The sequence below is a fragment of the Nicotiana attenuata genome, unplaced genomic scaffold (assembly GCF_001879085.1).
Source record: "Nicotiana attenuata strain UT unplaced genomic scaffold, NIATTr2, whole genome shotgun sequence".
In the NCBI taxonomy this organism is placed as follows: domain Eukaryota; kingdom Viridiplantae; phylum Streptophyta; class Magnoliopsida; order Solanales; family Solanaceae; genus Nicotiana; species Nicotiana attenuata.
Genome location: NW_017672169.1, coordinates 64677 through 77170, shown reverse-complemented (window position 1 = coordinate 77170; position 12494 = coordinate 64677). Strand labels below are relative to the sequence as shown.

The 12494-nt window shown below is 38.1% G+C and overlaps 1 protein-coding gene across 1 annotated transcript; it reads right to left on the bottom strand.

The window, feature by feature from the left end:
- Window positions 1-10686: 10686 nt before the first annotated feature.
- On the bottom strand, window positions 10687-11137 carry LOC109212142. Its single transcript, XM_019375757.1, has 2 exons — window positions 10754-11137; window positions 10687-10698 (listed from the first exon to the last, which is right to left on the bottom strand). Exons 1-2 carry the CDS (start codon window positions 11135-11137, stop codon window positions 10687-10689), a joined length of 396 nt encoding a protein of 131 aa, XP_019231302.1.
- Window positions 11138-12494: the final 1357 nt, after the last annotated feature.

Sequence of the window (12494 nt, the reverse complement as noted above, 5' to 3'; positions counted from 1 at the left end):
TTTTTAATCCAAAACTCAAGCAAAAAGGAGTATAAAATAAATTAGAATCCCTAGTTATCAAAGTCCTTCAACTGAAATTTTAGGTTTTGATTTAGATTTTGATATCAGATTTGGATAATTTTGGTACGAGTGAACTCGTGAGTGACTGGGTGTTCATATTTTGTGACTTTTATCCGATTTCGAAATGTGGGCCCGGGGAGACATTTAACGGCAATTTTCGAATTTCTTATTAAAGTATTGATTTCATTAATTAGATTAGTCTATTATAGTTATATTTATGATATATAATTTTTTTTGGTAAGATTTGGGCCATTCGGAGTCGGATATTCGTGGAAAACACATTGTTACTGATTGATTGAACTTGGTTCGAGGTAAGTGGCTTACCTAACCGTGCATGGGGGAACTCCCCTAGGATTTGGTATTGTTGTGATATGTGAGCACCGTGTACGTGAAGTGACGAGTGCGTACACTGGCTAATTGTCGTAAAACCTAATTTTTCACTGAGTAATAATCTGTTTCGCTTTAATTGAGTTATACTAGCATGTGAAATTATCCTGTATAGTCTAGAATAACATGCCTACGTGTCTTAAATGCTTATCTGAATTTTGTGCAGCATGCTTAGTGGATTTCCTGCTTTTTCTTTGACTTGTGCTTAGTCTAAACTGTAGGCTTTCGTGTCATAGTTGTTCTTCTCCATTGTTTGAGCTACGTATTTATTTTGGGACTATGGAACAGTATTCCGCGATATCCCCCTGCATATTTACTTTGACACAACAGGACGGTATCCCGGGAGACCCCCCTGCATATTTACTTTGGGACTACGGGACGGTATCCCGGAGATCCCTCTGCACATTACTTTGGGTACTACGAAATGGTATTCTGGGAGATCTCCCTGCATATTTACTTTTGGGACTACGAGACGGTATCTCCGGAGATCCCCTATTGTGATTCTTGTACACTCTACTGTTATATTTCTGTGATTTCCTTCTTGTTAAATTTCAATCGTTTATTATACTGCGATATTTCGTTCCTTCATATATATATATATATATATATATATATATATATATATATATATATATATATATATATACCAGTAGGGCCTGGACCTGACCTCGCCACTACTCGATCGAGGTTAGGCTTGGCACCTACTGAGTATCGTTGTGGTGTACTCATGCTACTCTTCTACACATGATTTCCTGTGCAGATCCAGGTACTTCTTACCATCGAGGTCATTAATGAGCAGCGATAGTTGGAGACTTCAAGGTATATCTGCCGCGTCAGCAGACCTGGGAGTCCCCTTCTATTTTCCCCTGTGTCCATTATCTTTCTATACCTCTTTGTTAGACTCTGATGTATAGAGACACTAGATTTTCTTTTGTAGTTTGTGACTCATGATGTTCCGGGTTTGGGGAAGACTGTGTAGTACTGAGGAGTTGGTTATTGTACATACTGAGCGGCATGGTTTTTAGTTATTTTATTATTGTTGCAGTTAGTTGTGAGTTTTACTTCTGTTCCAGTTATTTCCGTAATTATTTAGGCTTACCTAGTCGTAGAGACTAGGTGCCGTCACGACGTTTTACGGAGGAGAAATTGGATCATGACAAAGACATTATTATCTAACATCACACGTCTAAAACTCTTTATAAAAACATTAGATCTGTTATTTAGATATTAATATTGAAACCCTTTTATCTATAAATCTAATTGTATAAAAACTTAGATCCAAATTTTGGGTTATACAAGTTGGTTCTCATTTTTCAACAATGTGTATTCTAACTTTTAGTGTACAATGAAATGCAATTACAGTTTGTTGGGAGGAAAAAAGAAGAGGTATGACATATTTGAAGGTACAAAAAGATTTTGGTTCCTATATAATTTCGAACTCTATGAACTTATTTTAGGCCAGAGAAATTCATAAAAATTTCCTCCATTTCAATTTGTTAGTTTTTCGGTATGCGCATGTACCCCGTCTCATTAAATATATAATATTATAAAATTAAATTAATATTGTAATAAAAATTTTATTTTTATTACAAAATAAAATTCTATATTTTACATTAAAAGCACGAATACTCTTAGCGAAATATTGTTCGTCTTTTTTTCCCATCAAAAATTATTTTCACACTAGATAAAATAATAATTTAAGTTAGTTTTCTAATATTTAGGGGTATACATTTAATTATTTACCTAATTTTTAGGACTTTCTCCCTTTCCTTTTAAGTATATAGGAGTCTTTTTATCCTTATAATAAATGAAACCTACTAAACTCTAATAATTGCACGAGCTATAAAACATATCCATGAGTTTCAGATTAACGCCGCAATTGTTCCTAAGTTGCATGTTCCTGTTTTGGCACAACAGCTTAGTATTATCTCATCAAAGAATAATTGATAGCAGATTTTTTCTAACGGTTGATTAATTAAGAATTTTAGACAGTAATTTTTCTTTAATCATGGTTAATATTTTTTAAGCATTACTTTCTTCTTTTATTTTGGTATTTAATCTACATAAGTTTCATAGTCATATAAACGCATACCATTTCAAGATGGACAAGAACACGTTGACAATAATGCTCTCTATGTTTAACCAAAAATTGGGATTTCGGTCAAAGCTTTATTTTAAAAGAACTCGGGTTACTGATAATCAAGTAGAAATAAAAATAATTGATGTAAATAATAACTGAATAGAAAGCAAAGTAAATCAGTATATTGCAATAGTATTTTCTGTCTTTACAAATGTTCAGTCATCACCTTTTATAGATATCTCTAAGCAATACGTTTTGTTTTTCTCATAATAGAGTCATTATGGACAATTAATGCCATTTAATGTAGCATTACAATTGGTAATCATAACTGATTCAATACAGATTCCATATCTTTTTCCGTGATTAATGCCCATTAATTACTAACAATACGTATCTATACCCCTTTTGCTATTTAGGTTCATTCTTCTGATTGCGACTTCTAAATATCAATAGGTTCGAGCACCTATCCTTTCTGACTTCCTTATATCTCTGCCCGTGCCTGCTGAAGCTCGTGCCTCTTCAACTACTTTTTGCCAACTGTCTTCTTTTACCAGTCCACGTGTCATGACATGTCACCTCATAATTAATTCTATACATGAACTTAATTTTTTCCAATACATATAGTCCCCTCACTTGCCATTTATTCTTCAATAGAATATTTGGGAAGTGAATTTTATTAAAGCGGGAATATTTGCCGCCATTATTTCTTCTCTGGAACTGAAGCTTCATATGTCACTTCCATTTAATGTTCGTGACACATGGCATCCCCCGATTGTTTCTACAACTTTTCAGCGCCTTTTAGGGTTTTTTTACGGCTCCATCAATTACGAAGCGACAACTTCCATCATGGCGTTTTCATCATTACACCTTTTCCTTTGACGGTTGCTTCTAAGTACAAATATAACTTTTCGTCTTTGTCTTTCTCATAAAAAGTTTTTAGAATATTCAGTTCTTGTTTTCTTCTTCCTCGTACTATTATGTGTTCTTCAAACCCAGCCCTCGAAGAGTCCCCATTGTTGATAACCTTCCTCTTGCTCCTGTTAGAAGCAGGAGAGGAGGAAGACTTCGTAGTTTAGGATCTTCATCGTCACGAGACCCTTCTATTCCTTCAGTGAGTTTTACTCCACCTTCTAGAACTAGAGGTTCTCTTTCCCAGAGTTCTTCATCTACAAATAAAGACTCTAATGAACCTCTTTGTGAGCCTTTGGTAGACGAAATTGTCCCTGCTGAACTATCTTTTTATACTGATAGAGAATCAATCAGAAACCAAGTTTCTTCTATGTCTTCTTTAGATCGTGCTGATATTTACCCATCTCAAATTACTGAAGGTCTGGTCTCTGTTGTTCGCAGGGATTGCCACTGGAGACATGATTTCCCCATTATAATTCCCAATGCGAACCAAAGGATTACATCTTACTTGACTGGGTTTTCTTTTGTATATACATACCCTTTTACACTAAATTTCAAGCCCCCCATTGATCCTGTCATCATCGAATTCTGCCATTTTTTCGACGTTTGTTTAGGAAAAATTGGCCCCATCGTGTGGAGGGTTGTTGCTTGCTTGAGGCATTTAGCCAATATGGCTGGTTTGCCTTTTACTTTCTTTCATCTGATTCATGTATACTCTCCTAAACTCTTTCGCCAAGGGGTTTTTACTTTAGTAGCGAGAAGTAAGAGAGTGCTAGTTAACCCAGAGGATGATAAAGATTGTGGCTGGTATGCCAGGTTTGTTGATGCCCCCACTGTTGGTCTAGTGGGTGAAGAAAATGTTCCATTTCCTGAGAAGTGGAATTTTGCACGTAAGTTTTCTTTTTATAACTTTTTTCTACCTTTTCTCTCAACTTTGCTTGCTATCATTTAACTTTTTCCTCTTTTTCAGCAACCATGGGAACTGTTGATGAGATTTTCAATTTTCGTGGTTGGGAAGGAAAGTTACTGAATGTTGCTCTGATGGAAGGTAGATCTTGGAAAGATCTTTCGCGTCGGTGTGGTTGGAAAGTGAAGACTTATGGTAAATGCTTTTTCTCATATATCCTTCGTACTCTCATTCACTTTTTCCTTTGGAATTTATTTTGATCCTTCTTTTTATCAGGATTTGCCATTCGAGGTATAAGTGCTGATGCCGTCATAGCTTCCAGAGTTTCTTTGGAAAGAGCTCAAGAGATAATCTTGGATTCTTCATCGAAAAGGAAGCTGCTGCAGTTCAAGATTATGAAGAGGAGGAGGAACAGGATGGGGGTTCTTTGATAAAAAGGCCGCGAGCCAGAAGGCGCGTCTTTTCAGACGATGAAGCATCTCATCCCCATTCTGTTCCCATTACCGAACCTGTTGAAGCCACCATGGTAATCTCTGATGATGACACTCCCGCGGCAGCTCGTGACTCTGACGATCAGCTTTTTGCTCGTGGATTTGATAGTGACAATTTGGATTTAGTTTCTGATGAAGTGCCCCTTGCCTCATTTTCCATGCCTGTTCCTGTGACATCTTCCTTACCAGTTGTAACTGCTGCCGTTGCTGCTCCGCCCCAAGCTATTTTGACTTCTTCCACAGTTCCCCCTACTACTATCCATCATACTGAGGTTGGTTCCTCAAGTGGAAGTGGAACTATGAAGCAAATTATCATCGAGGTTCCTGCCGATGGTAACCTTTTGAGAAAATCAGGTCGGGCTGATATGTGGTTAAAACCTCTTATCGGTCCAGTTGAGAAATCCAAGCTTGAGAGTCACAACTCTTTGACTTGGATGAATGACATAGTGCAGTCATCATTAAAGGTATTCCTTTTCATACTTTATTACATCCTTCTTCTATTAAGGTTCTTACCCTCTTTTTTTTTAGATCAATCTTGTTGGCACAGAGATGATGAAGAGGGTTTCCCACACGGAGCAGTTAATGCATGATTATCAAATTGAAGCGGACAACTGGAGAGAACAATATGAAAGCCTTCAAATTGATATGGAAGTGTTAGAAGAAAGCAAGTGCACCTTAGAGCAGCAATTGAAGGTTTTGACTTCAGAGTTAGCAGTTGAGAAGGCTTCCTCAAATCAAGCTGACAAGGACAAAAATCTCCTCGAGACATCTTTTTCTGAGCAACTCTCCAAGGCCAGTGAAGAGATCAGAGAATTGAAGGCTTTGCTAAGTGAGAAAGAGGTTTACGCCGGTGAACTTGTGCACACACTTACACAGACCCAAGAAGATCTTCGTGAGTCTTCTGATAAGGTCCGTTTTTTAGAAAGTTCACATGCTCTCTTCAAGCTTCTTATGATTCTGCCTTGGCTGAGAATGAAAAGCTCAAAAATGAGATTGATCAATGGGAGAGAGATTATGAGATTCTTGAGGACAAGACTGTTATTGAAGTGAGTTGGGAAATTTTGAACACACGCCACGAGACCCTTGTGGAGGCTGACCAAGAGGGTTTCAACTTGGATGCTGAGTTAGCCAAGATAAAAGAGACTATTGAAAAAACTCAGCAAGGCCAAGACTTTCCTTTTGAAGATGATATAGGTACGGTGACTGCTCCAACTCCTTCAAGCCAACTCGATCCTTCTGCTGTTAGTGACACTGCTTTAGATCCTTCTTCAGCCCCTCAGTGAAAGTTTATGAAATGCGACTTCTTCTTTTTTTTTCTTTTTTGGGTGGAATGTGGTTTTAATCCTCGGTCCCATTTGAGGGTTTAATTTTTTTTTTTGGAAATGACAAGTCCCCAGACCTTTTCGGGGCATTTTGTATAAATGACAAACAGTTCACGACTAGGTTCATACTTAGTAGAAACTTTAATATAAAGAAGTTTTTGTTTTAACTTAATTATCTTGAGCTTGTGTTTTGCTCGTTCTTTCCTTTATACCCAAGGATTTGTTAGTTAATCCGTGGGCTTATGTTTTACCCTTTTTGCATTTTTTTGTTTTATAAAATGCTTCATTAACTTCATAGATGTCTGAATCAAACATGAATTTTATAAAAGAGGGCCCTTTTATACTCGACACTTAATGAAGAAGACGTCTCAACTTCATAATGGTGTAAATATACGAAAAAGAAATAGGAACATGCATGTTTCTTGAAATAACTTTGATAAAGTTTTCATCAGAACTTTATCAAGTTTAAGTAACATCTTACATGTATTTAAATATCTTCTATAACTTTTCGTAACTATTTTGATTACAACAGATTTTACAAAAAAGAAAAGAAAGTCCAAAGGTTTTTTTTAACCCATGACTAAACATTGCCTTTAACCTAGACATCATAAGATTGTTAAATCTATATGAAGGTTTTTTGACTGGCTTGTGTTATTGGCTCGTGACTTTGCTCTGCACTTTTGATTAGTAGACTTTTGGGCTTGACTTGAATTTAACTTGCATTCAATCTTCTTTGCCTTCTTTATACATATGTCCTCTGTATAATATATAGTCCTCCAAGTGTTTGAGCTTTGAAGTATGAAATCTCGAGCACTTAATTACTCCTATCATGCGGTCCTTTTCCTGAAAAGGAAAAATATACGGGACTCAGAGGTACGATTTTAGATGAAGACTGCTTAACCCGTTTAAATTTCTATCAGAATAGTTGTAACCCTAGACCGGGAATTTATATTTTTCCACGTGTCTTGCAGGTCGTGATTCATCACTTAGTACGTGTTAGCTTTTTTCCTATCATCTAAAATCGTTAGTAAAATTTTAGCAATTCAAAAATAAAATTTTAAAATGAGGGTACCTGCCCGTGGATACTTCCTTTCCTTAAAAATAGTATCTCTTCAGATGAACAACATTCCAATGTGAAGGTAAAATCTTGCCATCCATTGTTTCCAGCTCGTATGCTCCTTTTCCTGCGATACCGTGAATCTTATAAGGTCCTTCCCAAGTTGGACTTAACTTTCCCGCATTAGTTGCTCTCGTGGATTGAAAAACCTTCTTGAGTAGGAAGTCCCCAATCTTGAAGTATCTTAGACGAGCTTTTCGATTATAGTATCGTTCCATAACTTGTTTTTGCCCTGCCATCCTTATTGGTGCAGCTTCCCTTCTTACTTCAAGTAAATCTAGGTTTATTCGCATTTCTTCTTCATTAGATTCCTCAGCCGCTTGTGTATATCTCGTGCTTGGCTCCCCTATCTCGACTAGGATCAAGGCTTCAGCTCCATATACAAGTGAGAATGGTGTTTCTCCCGTACTTGTTTTTGCTCTTGTGCGGTAAGCCCACAAAACACCAGGTAGCACCTCTGGCCAATTGCCTTTGGATTCCTCCAATCTTTTCTTCAAATTGTTGATAATGACTTTATTCGATGATTCAGCTTGTCCATTACCCACAGGATTGTAAGATGTTGAAGTAATCCTTTTAATCTGCCAACTCTAAAAAAATTCTGTGATTTGTGCGCCTATAAATTGAGGAGTGTTATCACATACGATTTCCTTTGGTATGCCGAATCGGCATATGATATTTCGCCAAATGAAATCTCTGACCTCTTTTTCTCATACCTGTTTAAAAGCACTTGCTTCTACCCACTTAGTAGAGTAATCAGTGAGTATTAGCAAAAATCTTACCTTGTCTTTTGTTTGTGGTAGTAGACCCGCGATATCCACCCCCTACTTCATAAAAGGCCACGGTGCAATGACCGGATGTAATAACTCTGCAGGTCTATGCATATTGTTACCGTATCTTTGGCACTTGTCACATTTAGCCACAAAATTTTCCGCTTCTTCTTCCATTTTGGCCAATAATAGCCTGCTCTAGTCATGGTTTTCACTAAAGATCTTCCTCCCACGTGATTTTCACAATGCCCCTCGTGTATTTCTCTCATCACATAATCTGTTTGAGAAGGTCCGAGGCATCTTGCTAGAGGACCACCGAACATTTTACGATAAAGATTGTCTTGCTTTAAACAGTACCGAGCAGCTTTTTGCGAAGCGCGTGAGCCTTTTTCTTATCTTCAGGGACAATTCCATACTGCAAAAAAGTGACAATCTCGTTCCTCCAATCCCAAGTTAAATTATTAAAATTTACCTTGTTTTTCTTCTTGATCAAGTACTGAATGGAATAGATGAATTAGAGAAGCATTTTCATCATTTGTCACTTCTGCTGCATATGCAAGATTAGCTAAGGCGTCTGCCTCGACATTTTCTTCTCGTGATATCTGCACAACTTTCCAGGTTTGGAATTTCCTAACTAGATCATGTGCCTTTTCCAAGTACTGCTGCATTCTTGCTTCTCTAGCTGTGTAAGTCCCCAGCATTTGGTTAACTACGAGCTGTCAATCGCTTTTGATTACAACTTGTTCTATGCCAAGCTCTCGTGCCAGTTCTAAACCTGCAATCACAGCTTCATACTCTGCCTCATTGTTAGTAACAGGATGACATCTTATGGCTTGTCGTATGGTTTCACCCGAAGGTGATACCAAAACAATTCCTAGACCTGCCCCTTTTATGTTCGATGAACCATCAGTGAATAAAGTCCAAATTCCTGGATTAGACCCGTTGAATATGTGTAGTTCCTTTTCTGCTTCTGGTTGCATCCCTTGGCTAAAATTGGCCACAAAATCTTGGCCTTCACGAACCAAAATAGCACTCACCGCTACTTCTGAAACAGTAAGGTAGATAACTAATCCCCATCTTTTGGTTTTGCGAGCAACGGTGGATTTGGCAAGTATACTTTCAAGTTTTTGAGCGCTTGCTGACATTCCTCAGACCATTCGAACTGATCCTACTTTTTTAGAGTTGAAAAGAACTTAAAGCATTTTTCTGATGATTTGGAAATAAATCTTCCCAAGGCTGCAATTCTTCCCGTCAGTCTCTGTACCTCTTTTTTACACGTAAGAATATCAGGAATTTCCTCAATAGCTTTAATCTGCGCGGGATTAACTTCAATGCCACGGTTAGAAACAAGAAATCCCAAAAACTTACCTGATGAAACGCCAAATGCACATTTCTCGAGATTTAGCTTCATGTTGAATTTATGGAGAATCTAAAATGTATCAGACAGGTGCTGAATATGATTCCCTGCTTGTTAGGATTTGACCAGCATATCATCTATGTAGACTTTCATGGTTTTCCCTAAATGTTCTTGGAACATTTTGGTCACCAACCTTTGATATGTGGCCCCAGCGTTTTTGAGGCCAAATGGCATTACTTTGTAACAATAAGTCCACCTTCTATTATAAATGAAGTTTTTTTCCTCATCTAGGGGATCTATTTTGATTTGGTTATACCCTGAATATGCATCTAAAAAACTTAACAATTCATGTCCTGCAGTAGCATCAATTAGTTGATCTATATGTGGTAACGGAAAAGAATCTTTAGGACAAGCTTTGTTTAGGTCAATTTAATCTACACAAACTCACCATTTACCATTCTTTTTTGGTACTACTACAGTATTAGCTAACCAATTAAGATACTTTACCTCGCAGATAGACCCAATTTTTAAAAGTTTTTGCACCTCATCTCGAATCACCTAATTTTTAAAAGATCCCTGCTTTCTTTTCTTTTGTTTGACAGGTGGATATGATTGATCTTCATTTAACTTGTGAGTCATTACTTCCGGAGGTATTCCTGTCATATCAAAGTAGGACCAGGCAAAACAATCCACGTTAGTTTTCAAAAATTCAGTCAACTTACCTTTCATTTCATGGCTTAAGTTGGCCCCAATGTAGACTATCCTTTTAGGCCATTGTAGGAATAGTTCTACAGCCTCCAATTCTTCAATCGTAGTTTTGATGTTTTCATTTTCTTCCGGTTCTTGGATGGAATCAGGCCTCGAGTCTACATTTGTCCGCCCGTGTTCAGTTGAGGCTTGTGTTGCAGCATCCTCAACTAAATTCTGTAATTGCTATTTTTCCTCATTTTTTGCACTTGAATCTACGGAATTGATGCTCCTAGATGCTTGCTGGTCACCGCGGATTTGTCGTATTCCCCATTGTGAAGGGAATTTAATAACTTGATGCAGGGTAGATGGCACATCATCCATTTCGTGAATCCATGGTCTTCCGAGAATCATATTGTAAGCCATGTCCATCTCTACCACCTGAAATTTTGTATCCTTGACAACTCCTTCTGCGAAGGTGGTGAGTATTATCTCCCTTTTTGTTACAATACTTGAGTTGTCAAAACCAGATAAGGTGTGTGCCTTGGGTATCAGCTTTTCTCCAGCTTGCATTTCGTTTACCACTCTTGAAAGAATGATATTCACAGAGCTACCTGGATCAATCAAAAAACGTTTCACGTTAGTGTCATGTACAAGTAAAGATATTACCAGTGCGTCATTGTGTGGGGTTAGTATGCCATCTGCATCTGCATCATCAAATTTAATACTTTCTTCTTCCAAAACACGTCGAACTCGCTTCCCATATGTGACTATAATTTTTGAAACTTTCTTGGCTGCTGTTACTCCATTGATTTCTTCTCCACCACTTATGACATTAACAGTCCTTTTTGGTGAAGGGGGTTTTGGTGGCTCATGTCTATTTTTCATATATGCTTGTTTTCCTTTTTCACCAAATAATTCAGTTAGATACCCTTGTTTCAATAAATGTTCAACTTCACCCTGCAACAATCTACAATCTGCTGTTTTGTGACCGTGGTCATGGTAAAACTCGCACCAATAATCAGGATTTCGCCTATTTGGATTTGATCTCATTTCTTTTGGCTAGCGTACCTTGTTTCCCATGCTCCTCAAAACAGCCACCAATTCGGACGTGCTTACATTAAAACTGTAACCGTCGATCTTCGCCTTAGAGCTTCTGTCATCCTCACGCGTTTCTTGTGCATTTCATTCTTTCCCGAACCTTGATGAATGAACCCGACTCCCTATCTCTTGATCTATGATCGTACCTGAAGTTATCCTGTTTTGATCGTGATTCTCTTACTGCCGGTCCCATGTAAGGTTCGTACCTATTTTTACCGGACCTTTTTCAGATTCAAGCCGCCTTGAACTTATCTTTTCGTCCCTTTGAGATTGAATGATGGTATCCTCTTCTATCCGCAGCTTTGTGTTGTATCTGTTATAAACATCATTCCAAGTCGTAGCTGGAAATTCACGTAGGCTTTCCTTGAGTCTCCTCGTGGATTCTGAACTCTTTTTGTTTAGATTGCTAGCGAATGCCATTGCTGCCCAGTTATTAGGTACACGTGGCAACATCATCCTTTCACGCTGGAACCAGTCTACGAATTCCCTGAGCAGCTCCGTATCTCCTTGCTTTATTTTAAATATGTCCTCTATCCTTTTCTCAACTTTTTGAGCTCCCGAGTGTGCTTTGATGAATGAATCTGCAAGTTCAGCAAAGGAATCTATAGAATTTTCAGGTAAAAGAGAGTACCATGTTAATGCTCCCTTAGCGAGTGTTTCTCCGAACTTTTTGACCAAAACTGAATCAGTTTCCTGCTTGATCAAGTCGTTGCCTTTTACGCCGGTTGTGAAAGCAGTTACGTGATCTCGTGGATCTGTGGTACCGTCGTATTTTGGGATATCGGGCATCTTAAATTTCTTCGGAATTGGTAAAGGAGCAGCACTTCGCTTCCAAGGTTGTTGTGAGTATTTGTCCATATCTATCCCTTTGATTACCGGCGGTACTCCAGGTATTTGCTCTATGGGATCGCTTTGTTCCTTGAGCTATTTCTGCAAAGTTAGTACTAAGTTTTGTAAATCAGAATTAATTGGGTTCCCTGACCTTCCATCACGAGATCACTATGAGTTCCCCCGATGCCAGAGTTAACAAGTCCGGAGCGAGGATTTTCTAAGGTGTTGTTGTTTGGAGTTGACGGTGGTGGCACAACTGGTAGCTGGTTAGCGTAAGCCTCAAGAGCTTTACTGACCTGTTGAGCGATTAACTTTTTCAAAGCTTCGTTGATAGCCTCATCATTTTCCAATTGATCATTTGCATTTGATTGAGATCCATCAGGAGTTCCTTCTCGAGATTGTCGAGGAGAACTTTATGGGGAAGGGACCGGGGTTCCATCACCTAGCAGATTCTCCTGGAGTTGTCGGTCTCTTTGAT